We start from the raw sequence: 17,957 nt of genomic DNA on the forward strand, positions 1-17,957 counted from the left end.
ATTTGTTTGTAGCTGAACTCTCTACATGATGGTTTCTTTGTAGCTGAACTCTTTGCAAGGTAACTTCTTCTATTGATCTCTCCACAGGGCGATTTGTTTGTAGCTGAACTCTCTACATGGTGGTTTCTTTGTAGCTGAACTCTACAAGGTGATTTTTTCTAGCTGAACTATCTCTTTCCATAGTTGCATGAACTCCCTACAAGGTAACTTCTTCTAGCTGATCTCTCTACAGGGTGACTTGTGTGTAGCTGATCTCTATACAGGTTTCTTATTTCTAGCTGATCTCTTGAATTCTCTTCAGGGTGACTACTCTATTAGGATGACTGCTCTATTAGAGTATCTCGATCTCGCACTTGCCGCACCAAGTTGGATTTCGTGTTATAACTCCGTGGCTTTAAGTCTGATTCTTCTACACCATTGATGAGCCTTTCTAAGATGATTACTCCATCTGTACAACGATTTTCAAAGCATTACCCTAAGCGGTTTATCTGGTAGGCGTGGCAAGCAGTCGTTTTTTTATTAGCTGATCTCGATTGCATAATTGTTGCACACTGTTGGTTTTTTCGTTGTATCTTCCTGGTTTTTAGCTCGATTTCTTTCAAACTACAAAAGGTTTGAGGTTCAATAGTTAACCTATTCACCCACCGATTTTCAGCTTCTTCCCGTACGCGGTTTACCCTGTAGGCGTGACAACATATTGGTGTTATTTTTCGTGAATAATCGCTCATAACTCTTTGCCTGTTTATCGTATTCCAAGCCAAAGTTAATACCGAGGTGCGCCTTTATATCCCCCTTCTGTGTGCCAAATTTCAAGGCAATCGGATATGGCGTTCGAGTTTTATAGCAGTTTTTGTAAGTGTGCGACAAGAAAAAGAAAAATAAGAAGAAAAAAAACGAAGAAACTGAGCCAATTTTTGAAGTCGCATATCTCGGGAACTCGCTAAGCGATTTCGCTCAAATTTGGAATGTGGAGTGCTGCAGTTGGAGGGAATGTCCACAGCAAAAATCGTCTTGTTTCATCAAGGAAGCACAGAGCTACGGAGGTGCGAAAATTGCGTTTTCTTTCTTCCTGTCAATATACTCACGGGTATTACGCGCCGGCTTCTTGGGCCGCACGACACACTACCGTGTGTCTTGATCACGGGTGTTACGCGCCGGCTTCTTGGGCCGCACGACACACTACCGTGTGTCTTGATTCTCATATGTCATGATATTATTGAAACACTCCACCAAAAATTTTGCTTCACAAAATGCTCATTTGTCCAGTCCATTACATACATTATTTGCACTATACAGTGCAAAGTTTAGAGAAGTTCAAGAGTTCTCTTGTGATTAACTTCAAGTAGAACTACTATACATTACACTTCACCTCTTATAAACATAGCTTGTATTATATAAAAATAATAGAACACTACATTTTAGACTACAACAACCTCTTCACATGCAAACGGTGATATTTAATATTAATACTCTATTATGAATCTCAAATCAAAACAACTGTTTATTAAAATGTATTCATAGCATTAAATATTCCTACCAATAATAAAGGATCAAAAACGCTACCTAATACAAACAAAATCTAAAAATGCTATGAATCCTAAAATAAACTAATACAGTTTAAAAGCTGTTCAGATAGTTATGGTATTCAGCGTGGTGATCACCTGGATCATAGTTGGTCTCCTGGATGGCTCATTGGTAGTGCACTGCCTGATCAGTGGAACAAACTTTGGCCATGTTAGTTGGATACTAGTGATCAGATCTGCAACATTACCAAGAGGCATCTCTCTGATGAGGACCTCTATTAGAAGCACACCATAACTGTAGACATCCATCTTCGTGGTCTGATTACGAGCAGAACTTTCTTGACGAACTTCAGGAGCAGCATATACCACACATCCAGGAGCAAGGGTCTGTGCAATATTAGCAAACTGTGCTGAACCAAGATCAGACAACTTGGCTATCCATCCTCTTTTGTCAACAGCCTTCAGTAGGACGTTGGGAGCACTGACATCACGATGGATTAGGGGGTGGGGTTGGATGCCATGCAAATATGATAATGCCTGAGCCACATCCATGCAGATGGGATGGATATGATTTGGAGTGGCTCTTCCATTACTCAAGGCTTCTCTGAGGTTGGTGTCCATCAACTCTGTGACAATGATAGCTGGGTGGTCAGGAACAGCTCCAATGAATTCTAGGAGATTGCGATGCCTGCAACGTGCAAATATTTTCATTTCTTTGGCAAACAATTGTTGATTATGTTGAGATGTGATGGCTGTATGAAGACATTTAGCTGCTACTCTCCTTCCCCTGAAATCAGCTTCAGTAACATATCCCCATCCTCCTGTGCCTATAATCTCCTTAGTAAGGTTGACTTCATCCCTTGAAATTGACCACAATTGTTCAACTGTGTCCTCAACTTCTTTCAGCCTCTCCTCATGATTCTGATATCTTGACTGGGACCTCTGCTGTTCAGCTGCCACACTAGACTCCAAAGTTTGACACCTTGCTTCTAGCGACCTGGACTTCTCCTGTTCAGAAGCTAGAGCTGATTCTAGTGATTTACATCTTCTCTCTAGTAACTGTGACTTTTCTTGCTCTGTTGTGACAGTTGTTTGCAATGTTTGAAATTGTGTCATTAAATTGTTTATTTGCAATTGTAGCTGTTGTGCTTGCTCTGGTTGTCGTTGCTGATTTTGTGGTTGTTGCTGTTGCGGTTGGCTCCTTCTCTGTTGATAGTCATCCACCATTTTAAGCTGTTGCACACCAGCCATCACATTTTGAGGTGTGGCTAAATGATACCAAGAATAAATTACTATAATTTTGTATGAATAACTAGCTACAGTTTGGTAAAATGTATCAAGTATTACGTAACTATACTTGTAATAATTATGGTGCAGTGCATGCATGTATGTTGATAGACAACACAGAAATTGTGATGCCTGTTGAATGATATACATCACTGCACCAGCATTGTTTGCTAATGAAGGGATGACAAACTGTGTCTGTAGCTTAGCGTTAACATGTTACTTGCTGAAATAACCAGTTTTTGAAATTATCAGAAAAGCTGAATGGATAATAAAATTAAACACATTGAGAATACAGGGTGTTTCAGTATTTAGTATCCTATCTTGTATTTTAGCTACCACATTGCCTTAGCTTAGTTATGACAATAGGTACCGAGAAACAATACTCATATGAGTCTGGGAAGCATGTTTTTGATGGAAGTAAGATAATTTCTGCTTTAAAAGTGTAGGCAGCTAAGTGGTCATATACTAAGCTCATTACACTACTGTCAGTATAGTTCTGTATAATGGGGATCCCAAAAATAAAGACCCAATCATATTTTCTGGCCTCCAATATGACTTGTATGATGCTGTACATGTGCAGCTTTGTTTATGCTATTCAGTACAAACCATAATACAAATTTCTCATATAAATATACCGCAAATTTTCAATTTGTACAAACAAGTTAGATGCAAAGCTGATCACATATGTTGAAGAAAAGCACCTATGGATAAAAAAGTGGACACAATGAACCAAGAGGAATTTGAAAAGAGATTTTAGTTTGGTTTTGTACACTTTAAACATTAGTCACTCACACTGTTTTCCCATGGTTTCATTCTGGTAATAGACTGCATAGAAAAGGAAAACTCACCACGTTTCTAAGAATTCTATTGCAAGAATTACAAAGTGATAAATTTGTACTTTTTGTACTTTTACGAAATTTGATACAATTAATTTAAGTTAGATACAAAATATTTCTGAATGTTATTGCATTTTTGCTACCGGAATCTGGTTTTGAGAAATACCCTGGTATCCTGCATTTCATGTTAATCAACAAATCTACATTAAATAAAATCAATTTTATTTGTGTTAACACATAATTTTATAGTTGGACATATGCCACAAGAAAAGTTACTTGTGTCTAACAGGGTATATAATTACAATTTTCTAACTGCTATACAATAGGCTGGCACTATACATTGTAACCTAATTCACAGTTTACACACAGGTAGGACTTGTGGCCACCACCAAACTAGGGATGCCACGACATAGAAATTTTTATGTCACATGTCATAGAGATTTATGTCACGACATGTCGTATGTCACGATATAAGCAATTCTTAAAGTTTCACAACTGAAGCTATTACTTATGAAACTGTAGAGCTATTTTGATTCAAACATGATAACTTAAACATCAGCAATATTAACTATGACATCAACAACCAACATTGCTCATACTTATTTGTCAATTTTTCTCATATTTATTACATCAAATTTGATCAAAATGAATGGAAAAGTGTGCATTATTAGGAGATATTTATATCATGACATAAAGAAGCCTATGTCATATCATATCATGGAGTTTTATGTCACGACATGTCGTATGTCACGACTATCGTGGCATCCCTACACCAAACCATCAACACAAAACTTAATTAAATACCAAAGACCTAATGTTGGGCTTCCCTCATAGCATAATACACCAAATGCCAATATTTCTGGTATTTAAAGGGAAGTTTAATGACAACTACATAGTATCCTAGTATCCTGGTATATCCAGTACACTATATACCTAGCACTAATATATAACATGTAATAGTGCAGAGAAAATATAAATAACCCTTTTGGAGCAGTCAGGTACCTCAGTCAGTACATGTGTAGTAAATAAACAGCTGAACAGGTATCTATATATGTAAATTGTGAAGGTCATAAACTTATTAAGAAGTGCAGCACAGGTTAATAGATAAAATTGGAGCATAATTGTCTAGTGGCCACCAATAATTGATTATGTTTTCTATTGCTATTACTTTGGAGCAGTGTGGCTTTTATTTTATTGGTGTTCGTTTAAGTGCCTCATTCAGACATGGGCTGTATAGATCAAGAAATGTAACAGAATGTACAAACAAGTCAATAATTGCATCTATACCTTGTGATTGAATCATCAGATTAGGATGAGATCTTTCATAATCTTGAACCATTTTTCTAATCCTTGATTGGTAATTCTAGATAACAGGAAGACTTTGTGATGCTGGTAGTCATGAATGAAAACGCAATTGCAGTTTTAAATGTATCAATAACAGCTAGTTAAATTTGTGAAGTTCAGGAAATGTGATAACAATTTAATGTAATCTTTTGCTTTTCCACTATACCCTGTAGGTGTTAGTGTTATGAAACAGTATGGAAAAACCAGTTATTGTCTAAGTCTAGGAAATTATTTGCTAAACTAGTTTTGCCAACCCACTTGGTAAACACTTGATAAACAATAAATTACCCCTGCTGACAAGTGCTAACATTATAACATAACCTCACAGCATGTGTAAATATGTGATTGTAATAACTGTTATTTTAAGGAAGAATGTTGATGGTCACTTTGTTACCACCCTACTGTTTCCAACACAGGCATGTTGAGTACGTACCATTTAACATGCTAGCTTGAGCACATACAGCACATTATGGCATGCTTTCCAACACAAACCACCCTTCCACTGCACCGAGTTCTATAACATTATGGCATGTGACAACATCCAATTACAATATCAATAGCCAGTATAGCGGCTGATGCAGATGCAGTGTACGTATTTTTTGTAAAATTTTATGCGGCTTTTTGTTTGTTGCTGAGACAACAAAGTACATTATGTCTGCTAATTTGCAATCAGGCAATAACCAGTCAATATCCAATTCACTTTCCAATAATCAGTTTTAGTAAACTCTGCAGGTTCACAGCACTAGTAGGTGCTCATTATTAATTTTCGTACTGAAACTATAAACTAATTACCAGCTATAAGAGTATGGGTCTCACACAATACTGTTGATGAACCTCTACATTAATGTATGGCTTAGAAATGTATAACTTTGTATTGACTTTTATGCATCATAATTATTTCTTCTGACAATAGTTGTAAGAAAATAGGATATTGCGATAATTTAACCACGGTTAGGTTATAGTGTTAAGGCATTCACACAGGAAAACTATGCACAAACAGTACTACAAATGTTCGACATCAATATGTAGTTAGATGATGATACAGTAAGGGCTATTATTGTTTATACTGTACCTGATCAACACTGGAAACATCTTTATTGAACTCTTTGATCAAGCAATAGACGATGTCCACCTTGTTGTCATCAACTGCTCTTTCCAGTGGAGTCTTTTTAGTATACTGGCGACCTTCCCTTATCTACATTAATAAAATGACAAGATTATTACTATACGCAGTAAACACAACATATTATTTTCATTTACAGATCAAGACACACAGTGATGTGTTGTGTGGTCAAATGGTCATTGCAACAAGCAAACAACTGTAACTATAAGTATTTCCATAAGTCACCTAAATACAATATAATTGGTACAATTATGGAAACAATTCTACTATATAAGGTCCACTAAATGTTATATGAAACAAACTAATGTTGATAGCTAAATGGTACGGAAGTATTGTGGATTGCTACCAGCAAAACTTTAAAACCACTTTCCATTTAATAATGTATGCATGTCTATTACTATAACAGTATTCTAGGAACTTGATTTGTTATGCATGAAATGTCATCACAATAATTCTCCATGGAAAACAGTAAGGTAATAAGTCTAGCATTTAATATGTGTGACTGGGCCTGCGAAAACAGGGCATGTGGGCACAAACGACACCCTGCATCACTGCAGGTCAGATCTCAGTATTGGCATGGAGTATTTGCATTCTGTAACATGCTTCATACAGCTAATTAAATGCTTACTATGAGCTGAAAATTGCATTGCTATAGCAGTATGTATAGTAGAGTAATGAAAGTTTGAAAAGTAGCTAAACATCATGTGAACACAACCCTGTGGTCACACATTTGCACATAAATTTCATCCTACAGAATTTAGTTATCCAGTAGTTGATCATATCAAAATCTCTCATGAAGATAGATGCCATGGAGATAGATGCTCACAGTAGCAATGCAATATCTGATAATATTATCATTGATCATTGAGAGTAATTGTGATAGTATGTAACTACTACTTGTCAATATAACTATATTATCATTGATCATTGAGAGTAGTTGTGATAGTATGTAGCTACTACTGGTCAATATAACTATTATCATTGATCATTGAGAGTAGTTGTGATAGTATGTAGCTACCACTGGTCAATATAACTATTTTATCATTGATCATTGAGAGTAGTTGTTCCAGAGGAGGGGCACTGAAGGCATGTGTCCCCCTCTCCCCCAAAAAATCTATGCACAAAATCGAGATACTCTAATAGAGCAGTCAGTAAAATGCTTTAATAGAATAGTCAGACTCACTGTGTGTAACACTATTAAGAATCCTTCACTGAGTATGAACACTGTAACACCCACCCATGGATGTACCCTTTGCATGTAATAAAACAATTTACACTAGGTTCTATAGTGGAACTCGTGACTGATACTGATCCCTACATGTAGTTCTTGATCAATATAGAACACTTAGAAAGTATGTTATTACTCTGATCATAGATACAGTATACTTTCCAACGAGATTGGAAACAGAGACTCGCGCACAAACATATTCATGTCTCGCATGATGTCAACACGTCGTAACTAAGCAATGGCATTGGAGAAAACAAGTCTACTCAGATGGCTTGCTGTGATAGTGCTTATAGCAGCCACATTTCAGGTGACACGTGCATTGATACAGGCTTCGTTGGGACACTGTAGCCAGCTAGCTAGTCTGCGATTTATGATTTAAACTCCAAACAGTCGAAAATCACCCCTGCAATAGCCGTTCTTCCCTGCCATAGGTATAAATACATATCCACAATATACAAAAACAAAGCAAAAACAAAATCAACACACAAAAACAATTAAACATTGTACACTTACAACACGAACAAAAGCATTTACAATAAATCAAAATAAATATGATCTAATATAGGAGACAAAGTTACTATATGATGCTTCTCTTGCTTCCAAGGACACAAGTTCCACCACCAAATAGATTTATAATGACAAAATCGTTGAATGAATGATTATTTGCAAAACTATCAGGTCCTCTAGTATCATATAGCTACAAGCGTGTTTGGTGTAAATCAACTCCAAGAGTGGCTCGGTGTAAAGGATCTATAGCAGTGAGTAGCTAGTAGTTTAATAGCCCACCGTGGCCTTCAATAATGGGTCACTTACTTCACACACTACACTGTAGACACAGAAACAGAATAAAATCATTACTGTACTTGAGTTGTACAAGAAAACAAACGTGGTAGTTTGTGTTCAACTCAATAAGACTAGTTTCTCTCATGTGTAGTGTTTCACTTGGCAGAGCAGTCACTCATGTTATGCAACATGCAGCACAGCAGCAATATAAATGATAATTACAACTCTGAATGTATAACAACACTAACCGACTACAATACACACACAGAGATAAATTAAAGAGTCACAGTGATAGCAATCAGCATGGGTGTACTGAGCTATACACTAAGTTCATTTCATGAAATTGTGAAGACTAGTTATATACAAGAGTAGAAGCATCTACAGGATAATGAATAGTTAAATGCATGTGTAGTTGATAGTTAAAAATGGAACAATCACTGACTGCTCTATTAGGGTACTCTGAATGTTCTACTAGAGGATCTCGTGTGATATGGTGGTCTGCAATTGGACCACTTTCTGGACCTTGAAAACTCATTAAGTAGGCAATTAGTTCCACTTTCTCTGTTATAGACACAGAGGTTTACATGAAAGCATCTAGGAAATGGGTGACACACACATCATTACACTACCACCAAGGGAACAAAACGCTTAAATCAGAGTAGCCTGGGTTATAGCATATTGAAACAGCTACTTCCCAAGAACTATCATAGATTGGAACTCATCATTGACCTCATTAATTGAAATGACCGATAAAAAATTATTTCTAGATAACATTTGTAGCTAACTAATCATTCGTAAATTGCTCTGTCTGCTCAGAAATAGCTCCTTCAAAATTCATCCAGTGTTTAACTATACAAACTCTCTTGGATATGTACTAGCTGTATCGTAAAGTATTTTAAGTTGTTTGTGCACAAATCCAGTAGTGTGCCTTCAGTTTTCCCAGTACATAATTGTCTTCTGTTCTTTGATATAGACAACCAATCATATTTGGAGTGAATTTGTGCTTTCTAAGATGTACGTGATCTTCAATGTGTTAGTCATCAGATTCCACTTCACAGAAATGGTTACAGAACAATCCAATATTCACTTTACACTCTACTAGTGTGTTAGTAAAAAATGATGTGGTATATTAGTACATAGGGTCACTGATGTGTCCTCGAAAATTACACAAGTGTAAACTGCAAATTTATTAAAAAGTGCAATTGTGGTAATATAAATGGTAATTTGAATACACCATTTACACAGTACTGAGGTCCACCTGCTCTTACTGGCTGGCTTACAAAAGTACGCAACTGTTTGAAGTGGTGCTCGGTTGCTGGCCTGCAAAAAATTACCACAAAAGTGGGCGTCAACAGTCACTTCAAAGCACTCATGAACTCCAACATGCATAGGTAATTGGGCCATCAAGTACGACAATAATTAGCCCAATTGTCACAATGTTTAGGCTGCAGTTCTTCTACAACATGCACAAAAGTGGCTTCTAATGAATTCACGCTGCACTGGTATCTATGGTGACGGTCACTCGCGCTTGAGACACGGATGGTATTTCATGTCTGTTACATCACATTGAGAGTTTGTACTGAGATATCATCTGAGTTACTTCCATTTCCAATCCCTTTTGGTATACTGTATCTATGCTATGATTTAGATATTTGGCATAAAATTAGCTAACCAAAAATTTCAGTCCTGAAATATGTAAAGCACTTAACTCTTCTAGAGGCAGCTTATAAAGCTACTGTACCTACTACCCTGATTATGGTGCATCCCTCTTGTCAAACCCTGGATCCTGAGGTGGGTCATTAGCCCAAATGATAAGCATAACTAAAGTAACGGTTAAATTTGCACTTTAGTTTTAAGTACTTTATTATTGTAATGATTCCGTCTAGCTTGTAAAATTCCAAAGTATTTGTATACTTTTCATAGACTTTATTAATCATTAGTGAACTACTATAACACTACATCAAAAGATAGAATAGTGCCAGATGTATGAGACTACAATTGTACCACACAATGTGAACTTTCATATAGTGTTTGACTATGATCTTCCCTATATACTGATCTACACACTAATAATACATGAAGCTACTCTACAACCAATCTTTTTACTTCAACTGCTGGAGGACCGGAGTGATGCAAAAAAATCATGGACAATATTTATTTTATTATTATGAAATAGGAGCACAAAGCAATTGGTGCACTACCATAACTTTCATTGTCAGCAAAAAGATATGGAACACAAAGGAGGACAAAGGAAAGTCCATGATGAGTACATCACATACATATTGCTTTATGCCAAATGGTATCAGTTAGGACGAAGCAGTGAAAACCTCAAGCCTTGTTAATCTTGAGCTTGAAATCAAAATTACATTACAATTTGCAAAGTGTTATAATTATTACCCTGCCATGCACGTAACCAAATCACACTGTGAGATTGATATTTCAAATGCTATACTGAAGTAGACATAGTAATGTTATGGCAAGCATACATTCTTGATAAAGTGCTACCAACATTATTTTTCTCTGTTTCCATTGTAATCCAACAGTACTGGATCACACTGGGTGCATAATACATACATATGCACTAAATGTTTCATCCATTCATATATATCTATCCTTACGGCTATATAGGCTGGGCCAACTATTCTTGAAATTTGTGACGAAAAGGTACCTTTTCATACACAAAATGTGACCCACATTTTGAACTTTGAAACGTCATAACTTTTGTATCACAGCAGCATATAACTGTCTGAAAGTTTCCATGAGTGTAACTTCAGTAACTGGCTATATTTTGATAGAAACAGCAGCTTAATCAGTGTAATGAGACAACTGTCACAACATTTTATTTGCTCACATGTAAAAGGTGTATCCGCAAATCTGGTCACATCTACTGATAACTCCTTCCAGCACTTCTTTAAAAAGTGTCCTTTTTCTCTCATACAGTATCTAACCTACAGTAACTATTCCCACATTATTCTTTTTCTTAATTAATACTCATTAATACTGCAGTTAGTTGTTTTAATTCTCAAGACTCCATGATGATAATTTTCTCCGGGAGTAATTTATAGGCATATATGTAAGAAGTATAATTTTATTATTTCATCATAAACATTGGCTAATCAGTGTTCCAGCCACAAGTAGTTAAAACAAAGTTAGTTAGATTACCTTCATGCAGTGAAACATTCTCAAGCAAAGTTGTTCAGTTCATTATTTGTGACAGGTCTTGTGAAAATAGTGCTTGTGGACAAAAAAAATTATTTGTTTTAATTTTTATGTTACTAAGCTATAGCCGCACAATTTTCAATGTATGTAAATTCAGTATATATTAAATTGGCTATATACTGCAAGTTACATAATACAGATAATCTGTTCTAGCATTGAGATTTACCCTGTATGTAGACCTGAGGCAAATATGCTCAAAATTGTGCCCAAAATGCTTACAGGAATTTCCCAAAAAATTTCACTTATTATGCTTTTCAGGTGTTCCCATTATGCTTGCATCATGCTCCTAGGTTAGCAACATTGTTACAAACGTTTTAATCAATGAACGTTTTATTAGAGTATTTTACTATAAAGTGACTGTTCTATTAGAGAGTATCGATCTAAGGTACTATGTACAATGCATTTGAGCGTCCTATTGCAGTTTGCAGTTTTCACTGACTAATCAATTAGGTAGGGAGTGTATATTGATCTATTGTCATGGAATTAAGCTCCATAGTTTGAAATATCAACCTAATATTCCAGCATTATGCTGGTATAATACTTCAGCCTATTATGCTTTTTATTATCCTGGCATATTTGATGCAGGCCTACCTGTATGTGTTTACATTCCCTATTTTCACAGGCCAGGTCACATTATTTCAATGATTTTCTGTTATTTCATCAGAGCCTACATGTCATTGCTGCTTGCATTTCTCCATTATTTAAGATTGAACTATATATTAAATTTACTAGAGTACATAGCACCAAAAATGAGTATTTCATGTACTTTGTGATACAATAATATTGTGAAGCTTTCCACACAAATTGTGTTCCTCATGACATTTTATTTTGATATAGAACCATCATGGATTTACCTTTGGTTACCTTTACAGCCATTTTTCATTGAAAATTAATATCTTTGTTGTTATCTCCCTGAGGCATTATTTTACACTGTTAAAACATGGTATCAACATTGATCTAAGAACTATTATTCACTTTTGTTTGAAGTTAATGTCTCATTCCACTACAAAGTTATGAACATTTTTAAAATTCTTAGTCCTTGGGGAAATTACTAATGAGCAAGTAATTCATATAATTTAGTAATGATCATAACTTTGAAATGCAATTACCTATTGACTTCAAATAAAAGCCGAATAGTCTATTTTAGCAGCACTTTAATTTGAAACTGTGCAAAATGATGCCTCAGGGAGATAAAGACAAAAATTAATGGTGAATTTTCTATACAAAAATGGCTGTAAAGGTCACCAAGGTCAAATATGCGATGGCACTATATCAAAAAATATGTCACAAGGAGTACACCTTATATGGAAAGTTTCATAATTGTATCAAAAAGTGCACAACTATCGCACTGTACTGCTCTACTACTTGTCTGAACAATAAAATCTTGAGTATGTATATTTCAGTTTTCAAGATTGCTGCATTCATAGAGTAGCCACCTTGTGTATTGTAACCAAAATATTCTCATTGAATTGGAAGATGTGTAGTGGACTCTTTGATATTGGTCTTCACAAGATATTAAAGAAGTTGAACTAAAGTGTGACTATACGTAACTACATTAATCTGGACTATTATAACTAGCTGCACTGTTGAGAGTACTAGAGATAACAGATAATGGTAATGACCCTCCTGCTCTCGCTGCACATTTGCAAGTTTCTGATGAAAAATCCAAAGAGGTCAAATATTTAGCATGTAGGTAAGTTCCTCTATATTACAGCAGACTAGAGCATCTATGTACATAATAGAGACTTAGATGCGTTCAGTGACTTGCAGTGGCATAAGATATACAAGGTTCAGAATGAGAGGTAATCATGTGTCCAGTTTCAGCTAATGGTAGCAGATTTTTAACATGACATGGTATGACTACTCTATTAAAATATTTGAATGTTCTTTTAGGGTATATTTATCTTTTATAAATTTTTCAGCCTATTTTGTAGCTAGTAATTTTGGCTCAGCTTTCAGTTAATTCAATTAAGAAGAGATAGCCACCGAATATTCCACTGATTATCCTCTCGGATGATCAATAATTCCAAAACTATGTCTGTATATGGCTTATTGCAGTATTCTCACAAAAATAGATTATTTTAAATTAGTTAATTTGGAATAATAGGTACAATCTACTTACTGTCTATAAATCTGGATATTGTAAATCATGATATTGTAAATCATACCCACAAGGCCTTTTTTTTATTCTGGTTATCAGGCATGTATATGGATGGGTAGATATAAAAAAATGTACGTGCATATACGGTACATTCTTTGCATACTAGCTAACTCTGCAGATCTCCATTTCACTTACAAGACACTTACAATCACCTATTCTAAATATTTATGGTGTGAACTGGCAGACTGGAGTGTTGACTGGGGCAGAAATGCAGTCTACTGTTGGCCATCTTTATACATTACGTGTAACATGGATGGTGTAAATGAATAGCAGCAAGTGTTTGCCCCACAATTGAAATGGTTCATTTTACATGTTATCTATGTGGCCACCTCTTCAGAAACTATTGCAGGTGTTTTTAGTTGTTGAAATACAATTTCTGTATCAAACAACTTGCATTGGAATGAATAGCAGGTAATCATGAAGAACAAGCCATTTCTCAATGTTACTCACCCAATCCCAGACTTTGTTGGACACGGACATGGAAGTGGACATGGACATCTTCAAACATTAATTGTGACTGAGTCTGACAAAATATGGCTTATAGCTGGAAAATATACATGTTTGCTTAATTATGTGTATCTCCATTTCTGTGTAAGCTATAACAATTCTGTAGTTACAGTAAAATCTCCATAACTTTCTACATAAGTGATGAAAAATTTAAATAGTTATCATGTCCACAGAAAAAGTAATAAAAGTTTAAACTTTAAAAGTAAGGTCAAAAATTGACAGGGTATATGCATCATTTTGTCAGACCAGTCACAATTATATATAGCAGTTAATTTTCATATCAATGTTGTTCAGTTTAGTAGTCTTCACTTACATACCCAAACATCGATATAATTTATTATAGTCCTCAGAGTACTATACTGTTTTTCCTAAAGTATGCTTAACTATAAGTGGCGGAGATGGGAGGGCCAGGGGGGCCATGCCCCCTCCCCTTTTTATGGGATGCTGTTTGCAAGAAAAGATCGAGATACTCTAATAGAACAGTCAGGATCTGGATATTCTAATAGAGCAGTCACAGTATCCAGAGAAGCAGTGTAACAAGCTACTTAGTTATGTATGTGTAGTTATAAATAAGGAGATATAATTGGTGTAGAGCAGCTATTGTCACCAGGCAGTGACCTTTTTTTGGTCTTTACCTTACAGTTGGCCTGGCCCCCTCACTCTTTGGCCTTCTCCACCGCCCCTGTGCTTATCTCTCAAAAAAGTCCTTAAATTCAATCTCAGAAAGTGTACTTTTGTAAAACATTCTAAGCCAGTTTATCTTCAAAATGGCATGCACAACAAGCAAAATTTAATCTCAGAAAGCCTGATTTTACTTCCATAATGATGAAAATACCCTAATATCCTGAGTAATATTTAATTCAAATAGCCTAGGTTTCTTGGAAGATATCCATGCACCTACGTAGATCAATTTGCTAGTACTTTGTGGTGAATACATACATAGCTATCTCAGTGATCTCACACAAATTGTTTATTCAACTGATATGCAGTGTACTATACTAATAGAATGATTGTGGACATGAGGTCACATGGTTGTCCTAGATATTACATCATTATGACATCACTACTACGCTCATACATCAAGCTCTACCAACCATACACAAAAATCAAAATCAACACTCATGACACAGTCTTAAATGACCAACTATATGTACACTTTTACCTGGTCACCACCCCCCTTTTTCCCTACATAAATCCGGATTGCAGTACGCAAAAATGATGTATTATATAGTGCCAAGCCTTCTCTTTAGACTCTTCTATATGGTACATTCACTACCTTGTAGCTACATGCTAGCTAACTCTGCAGACCTTGATTTCACATCCATGACACTAATAAGCACCTATTCTAAAAATTAATGGTGTGAACTGGCAGACTAGAGGGTTGACTGGTATAGAATGTAGTATACTGTTGGTCACCATTGTTCAAACTACAATCATAGTGTAAATGAATTGCAGTAAGTGTTTGCCCACACTTGACAGAGGGTTTCATATGCCATGTTATGTGGCCACCTCTTAAATTATAGCAGGTATAGTTAGCTGTGTGGACTCATTTTACTATGTACGTAGGTCATCAGTCATTGCTGTAACTCTAAGCACCTACATATTCCAATAGGGACTGATAGACTACTTGTTCTTCATAATGACCTGCTACAGTACTTCATCGTTTTGCTACCTAAGCAAGTTATTTAATGCAGAAATTCTGTTTCAATGTACATGCAGTACACAAATGTCATTAAGTCTAGGAAAATCTTTCTTATTGCTCATGACATCAGGTTTGACTTTTACAAAACTACTGCACATGAATATATGTAAGATCAAATTTCACTGTCACCATGTTAAGTTGTTTGCTTTTGCTAGCTGCTTTTTGAAGCCCAGTGGTGAGTTGTGTGGGATCTATCTGATTGTAAAATATATTAATTTTGTATTTAAAATTGTACAAAACATTTCATACAGATGAACTACAGTATACAGCTATTGACTAATTTGAAGTTCATAACTTCCAAGAATCAACCATGTTGCTGATGGCCTTTAATACTGTGGCTACAGTGTTACGTCTTAGTTATGCAACAACAAGTATATAAGAAAGTGTCATAACTATCCTTTGTAGCATTACTGCAAACATTATAATATGCTAATAGATGAGCCACACTTTTAATTAGTAGAGGCTTACCAATATCGGTATTGATGCCGATACTAGTGGTATCAGTATTGGATTGGTATCGGTAGTACAAAGCTGCAGGTACCACCAGTAGACACTTACCATGTTTATTAATCTTCAACAATCTCTACTTAAGTTTCCAGAGCAAATAAGTTAGTAGGGATAACAAAGTAGTGAATACAAAGCCTTTGTTACTTTATTCTAATTATTGCTACACTTGCTCCGTATGTTCTATTATATTAAAGCATGTGAATCTTTGTGATTAAATGATAGTACAGCTGTTCCTCAAAAAGAAGTAAGTTTATAAATATTTGGCTTGCTTTTTCATGTAAAGGTTTGGTTGCAAGGCTGTAACAAACATTGTAGAATTATTGGCTGCCCATGCAATTAATTACCTAAAAAATGAGTTCAATAACTTTCATATTCACTGTATGAACAAATATGCTAAACTTGATGGAAACCATTGTGGATTACTAATTGCTTAATTTGGTGAACATCACTTCTCAATCAAAGTTCACAATTACTGTGATATTTTAACAGCTATAGCTAGCTATGTATCATAACAGTGAAATTTCTATATCACTCAGTATTATTAAAGTTATGTAGGCTTCAATGCTTAGTATTGGTATCAGTATCAGCAGATGATTTCAGTACAAGTACTGGTATCGTATGCCACTATACTTTAGATGTACCTCCTGTATTGCTTTTCTTCTAGAAATTATTGTTACAGTGTAGTTATTCTACATTTTACAGACATGTATTAAAACCTGCTGCCAGGAAAACACTTATTTGCAATTATCTTAACACTACATGTCAAATCAACAAGGATTTAGGGTATTCGTTTAGATTTCAGCAAACACTGATGTATTTTTAGTATTACCCATATATGGAGTGTATGTACACCAACCCAACATTATTGTACTGTACTACATAGCCTCTCAACAAAATAATTAAAATATTGGTCTGTCTAGACTTAGTGATTCTACTGTAACATTATAATGTGCTATAATAATTCAATAAAACTTTAACAAATTGACGATTGCTGATTAACACCTTAAAGTGATTAATAACTATGTAACTAATTTAGTTTCAAATTCCCTTTGGCGTAATCTTAAACCTTAAGGTGATTCAAAAGGTGTATCTTCAATATTTTCGCACCAATGGCTAAGTCATGGTCTGTGTTTGCTGAAATTTTGATTGTAGGACTGCAATATGTTCAAGACATCTAAATGAAAAATGGTATGCAGTGGAATTTATGATGTTACTGTTGCACAGCAGCAGGTGTACACCTGCAATACTCGCCCCTAACAAGCCGGTGCCAAATTCATGTCACACAATTAAGGTATACAAGCGTAGTGAAATGTGTCTTAACCGAGGGGTCACCAACTGATTCGAAATCTCGTACACCTTCAATGAAATCCTGCCTGAAATATGAAATCTTATGTTCTTATCGTGATTCTGATTATATACTCGTTCTGGTACCGTAGCTTACACTCTGCACAAAATAAAGAATGAAATCATCAAGTCCAATGTTCTGCTCCGCTTCGGATTTGTATTAAGTGAGTTGTGGAAGCTGCACAAAACCAGGAGCTGTGGGAAAGAAACCATACAAAACCAGGAGATAATTCATGCTGACTGCTCAAAAGTAAGATTGGAATCCGATGTTCCGCTCCACTTCGGATTTGCATTAAGCGAGTTGTGGAAGCCAAACAAAACCAGGAGTTGTGGGAAAGAAGCCATACAAAACCAGGAGATAATCCATGCAAACTGCTGAAAAGTAAGAATGAA

General features: G+C 35.6%; 1 protein-coding gene across 1 annotated transcript; it reads right to left on the reverse strand.

Annotated features, from left to right (window-relative positions):
* Positions 1–1,451: 1,451 nt before the first annotated feature.
* On the reverse strand, positions 1,452–14,002 carry LOC136246345 (probable serine/threonine-protein kinase DDB_G0271682). The gene is made up of 4 exons (XM_066037738.1): positions 13,955–14,002; positions 6,063–6,185; positions 4,934–5,009; positions 1,452–2,791 (listed from the first exon to the last, which is right to left on the reverse strand). Exons 1-4 carry the CDS (start codon positions 14,000–14,002, stop codon positions 1,629–1,631), a joined length of 1,410 nt encoding a protein of 469 aa, XP_065893810.1. The 3' UTR covers positions 1,452–1,628.
* Positions 14,003–17,957: the final 3,955 nt, after the last annotated feature.

This window comes from Dysidea avara, chromosome 2, assembly GCF_963678975.1.
Source record: "Dysidea avara chromosome 2, odDysAvar1.4, whole genome shotgun sequence".
Lineage (NCBI taxonomy): Eukaryota > Metazoa > Porifera > Demospongiae > Dictyoceratida > Dysideidae > Dysidea > Dysidea avara.

Bases quoted from the DNA above. Each gene is read 5' to 3' on its own strand.
- LOC136246345 (XM_066037738.1), bottom strand. From the start codon at position 14,002: ATGTCCATGTCCACTTCCATGTCCGTGTCCAACAAAGTCTGGGATTGG. The intron at 6,186-13,954 runs GTGAGTAACATT...TTATTAATGTAG, and splicing joins CCAACAAAGTCTGGGATTGG to ATAAGGGAAGGTCGCCAGTA. The intron at 5,010-6,062 runs GTACAGTATAAA...CCTGTTATCTAG, and splicing joins ATGTTTCCAGTGTTGATCAG to AATTACCAATCAAGGATTAG.